General features: G+C 38.6%; 1 protein-coding gene across 1 annotated transcript; it reads right to left on the reverse strand.

Annotated features, from left to right (window-relative positions):
* Nucleotides 1-56: 56 nt before the first annotated feature.
* LOC111646695 (heat shock 70 kDa protein 4-like) lies at nt 57-4,109 on the reverse strand (the record flags this gene model as incomplete). The annotated part of the gene is made up of 5 exons (XM_023396255.2): nt 57-324; nt 974-1,107; nt 1,655-1,754; nt 2,805-2,927; nt 3,969-4,109. Coding segments are annotated over 5 exons (747 nt in total), but the record flags the coding sequence as incomplete, so codon positions are not given.
* Between the last annotated feature and the right edge of the window lie 115 nt (nt 4,110-4,224).

Raw genomic sequence — 4,224 nt, forward strand, 5'->3', positions numbered from 1 at the left:
CCCTCATTTAAGATTTTGGTTATACCTGCTGTTACATAGCAGGTTTTGTCCTCTTAATAAAAGTAACTTTGAAGCTCACCTGTTAAGTTTGCCGGAAACATCAATGTCGTTCATGAAGCACTCGATGTTGAGAGGCAGGTCAGAGGAGTTTGCACTCATCAGCTTCTTGAGCTTCTCACTCTCTTGGTAGAGCCGCACCAGCGCTCGGGGCTTGGACTTGACGTCCAGCTTGTACTTCTTTCCAAACTCCTCGCAGAAGTGGTTGACCAGGATGTTGTCAAAGTCCTTCCCGCCGAGCTCTGAATCAAACGCTGTAGCCAGGAGCTGGAGGTGGAGGGAGAGAAGGGGTAAATTATTAAACTAATGGATAAATAGCTTGATAAATACTTATATTGTACTATATCAATTATTGATTATATTATAATAGATGCTTTTAAACAACCTTAGGTATATTAGGTAAAATGTTTTCTTAATTAAATAAATTGACCACAGTCAGAGAATGTTTGTTTCTATTAAATTCTCACATTATTAAAACAACCAAGGCAGTGAAGTGTAGCAACTGGTGTAAAGCACCAGCAAATGTTTTTTTTAAACTAATTTCTTTCTGGTTTGGAAATAGGGTCTGTTACAAGGCAACAAACATACCGTATAAGGGGAAAACAAAATTCTTATAAATAATAAGTACAACACGTGGGTTCAATGTCTGTGTGCTCTGATCGAATGTTTTCAACTCATAGGTTACATCCTTCTTCACACCGCAGTGAAATAACCATGAACAAGTGATTAAAAATCATCACTACACAGCACTGTTCACCATTCTGTTTGTCTGTGCCCACATAAGGAAAAAAGAATGACCAACTTTTTGCCAAACCCGAGAAGAACCTAGAGTATGCTGTGGTGTCATAACCTGCCCTAAAAGCTTTTCCCCTTCAGTGTTGTTTTTCAAAATGGGTACAAATTATTCATTACTCACCTTAAGCTTTCCCTTGTTGAAGGCACAAACTGACACCTGGTAACCGGAGTGGCCCAGATCCACAAACACCACTATCCTGGGCTTCTCTTCTGGAGTTGGCAGGTCCTGCTTGTAGATGCCATATGCCAGAGTCACTGCAACAAACAGGCATAATATGGTGTTAGTTTGTTCTGACCACTGTATGTACCAGTATACCAGTTAGCATGCTGCATTTCAAGTGTACTGAGCTCAACTATGTCTGACCTACACACAAGTGTCACTTCCAGAATGGGAATAAATACAAATGAATAAAATTTAGGTCTAGCTGCATGACATCCATCTGTGTCACTGTAACTAAAACATGAATTAGATTTTCTGAACCTTTATGAAAATATGCTGTAGCACCAATGTGATATGTACATGGATTTACAGCTTGAGCATGGTTCAAACTTTTACTCAGCAATCATTTGCAGACTACATTTGGCCATACACTTGACAACTCAATACTTTTTCATAGCTTCTTTAATAGAGTGACTTGTTCCAGGAGATGAAAACATATCTCACACAAAATAGCATCTAGATGTTATCTCACAGCAGTGTCATAATTACCATACGTGGTTAAAAAGACCAGCAATGGATAACTAGACGACAATGATTCAGATGGTGCCTGTTCTGCATATAGTTTACTGTGTTTCCATGTACCTGCAGTGGTCTCATTCATTAGTCGTAGACAGTTGAGGCCTGCGATCTGAGCTGCATCCATGACAGACCTCCGCTCTGTATCAGTGAAGTAGCTTGGGACCTGGGAGAGGGGAAAAAAAAAAAAAACAGCGTTAATACAAAGGATTAAAGAGTGTCAGTGAGTGAGGAAACGTTGCCAGTCTCAGAATGAAGGATTTGACAGGAACCACCAATAATAGAAAAATGTATGCACATGGTATTACCGTAATGCACTAATAACATACGAAATGTGTCCGAAAGTTATAACATAGCCTTTATTTCTTCTATGTGAATGATCACTTTGAACACTAATGATCCATGAATCGCCTGCATCACAAGATGTCTGGATAATATTACCGTGTTGGTTACGCCGGGTGCCAAAACAAAACATCTCCTTGTGGAAAAGCTCAAGGACTAAATTTAACTATTGGCCACAGTAATAATAACATGTTATCCATCGCTAGGGCTGATGTAAACTGTAGATTTAGGCCCAGTGAAAGTAACAGACTCACTGTATGAAATCTGTAACATTACATAACAGATGCTGTTGGTGATTTCGTGTACTGAGCACTGCAAGAAACGCACACTTCCCACTCTTCACCAACAAGGTGCAAGAGAGGAAATAAAGCTTTGAGACAAGACATCTGGTTAAGTGCTTAGAGCTCAACATGTCACATGAACAGGTGGTAATACATTTATACACTTTGGAGGCAGCTTTCTCTGCCAATTTTTTTTTTAACCCAAAGTGTTTGAAAATGCAAGAGGATGACATTAATAGCAGGATGTAAATGCAATGCAGTACTCCATTTAAGTACATAGAATGGCATAAAGTGCAGTACGTAAAGTGAGTCATATGTCTCTTGTTAGTGCAATGTCACATTTTTAAATAAGCTGTGCATACGGATCCAACAAGTAAATTAACACCTGCTTAGACATTTAAAAGGCAATCAGGTAAGATATGTTGCCCCAAAAATAAGCCTACAAAACATCCTGTTTGACCTGGACAAGCAGACAGATTTTCACAAGAAAATTAATGCGCAGCATCTGACAAATTTATTTCAGAGGTCTTATGGATTTTCAAACACCCTGCTAAAGCCGTGAAATGGTCGCAGTTGTCTGCAGGTATGCTTACTGAGATGACACAGTCTGCAACCGGTTTCTTCAGTGCACTTTCTGCAGTCTCCTTCAGTTTGGTCAGCAGCATGCCGGTGACCTGTTCAATGCTGAACACTTTCTCCTCCTCCATGTACATCACCTGGAGTTGACGAGAATTAGGAAGATGATTACTCTCGAAACATATCATTTTAATAATAAGCTGATAGAATATTAAATGTGAAACAGCAAACATACTTCCACACATATGTATAAACTGATTTAAATGACAAAAAACAAACAGGTAATGCATTAAAACACGATTAAATACGGCTTCCAGTTTCTATTAAAGCATCTTAACAGATAGAGCGTTCACAAAACAAGATGGTTCATTCTCTAACAGCTAGGAAAGAAAAATATGTAAATGTAATAAAATATGTAAAAGTGTAAGCTGAATATTCTTAATGCTAGGGGTGATTTTGGGGGCAACAACAGGTTGATGTAGTCGCCTTTGATTTGACATTTACTCTACTCTTATTTGTCTTTAGAACTCACATTAATTATGTCCACAGGGACAGAACAAAATGCCGTGCTATCTGTTTGCAGTGAGAAAGCCAAAGCACTGTCATTTGCATCCTTACAAGAACTTTGGGTATGTTTTGGATGTTACACTAGCTGCCTGATGACACCAGAAATTAGTAATTTTTTCATGTTTACACATTCAGCTAAGTGCAAGGTTCAGATAATGCTATGATCATTTTTTAACACAGAATATTGTCATAAGAGACAAAATGTCAGAAAAACAAATATAACTACTTAGGAGAGAAGTAGTAGAGGCTGCTTTTAGCATAGAGGACTGGCTAGAATGGAAAAATAAAGTAGAACAGTTATGATTCAGAGGAAAGAGCATTATGTGAGGCACTGCTTTCACAGTAGGTAATACTGGATAAAGCAATATGGTCTGGAATGAGCTATTGTGATTTTTTTATGTTTTCTCTCTGCTAGATTTCTTATGCCTGTCCCTTTTTTATTTCGGATTGGCCTAGTTCAGTGTACAGTACCGCCAATAAACACCCTGGTTCTTAAGTCTTACTTTAACATGCTTTATATCTGCTATAAAAGACTGCAACTTTTTCTTGTGCTGTTTATGGTTATCTATATAGTCTCCAATACAGAAGGAGCACCATTATATTCTGAATCTTACTTTAATACCAGTGGATCCAGAGGGCATCTGTGCCAGATCATACACCAAGTTAGACTTGGCTGACTGGATGTAGGGGTCTGAGAACATCCTGCCATGGAATCGCTTGAAGCCCTGCACTGTGTTCTTACAGTTGGTCACCACCTGGACATGTTGAACGAAGCAAAAGTGGAGAAAATGAAAGAAAATTAAGTTACAATAATGAGCATTAAGCCTAATGCAGTTTCCAATGTTTGCATTTTAAATGCAGAGAACTCAG

This window comes from Seriola lalandi, unplaced genomic scaffold (genome assembly GCF_002814215.2).
Source record: "Seriola lalandi dorsalis isolate HSWRI2012SDOR001 ecotype SW California unplaced genomic scaffold, Sedor1 jcf7180002033966, whole genome shotgun sequence".
Lineage (NCBI taxonomy): Eukaryota > Metazoa > Chordata > Actinopteri > Carangiformes > Carangidae > Seriola > Seriola lalandi.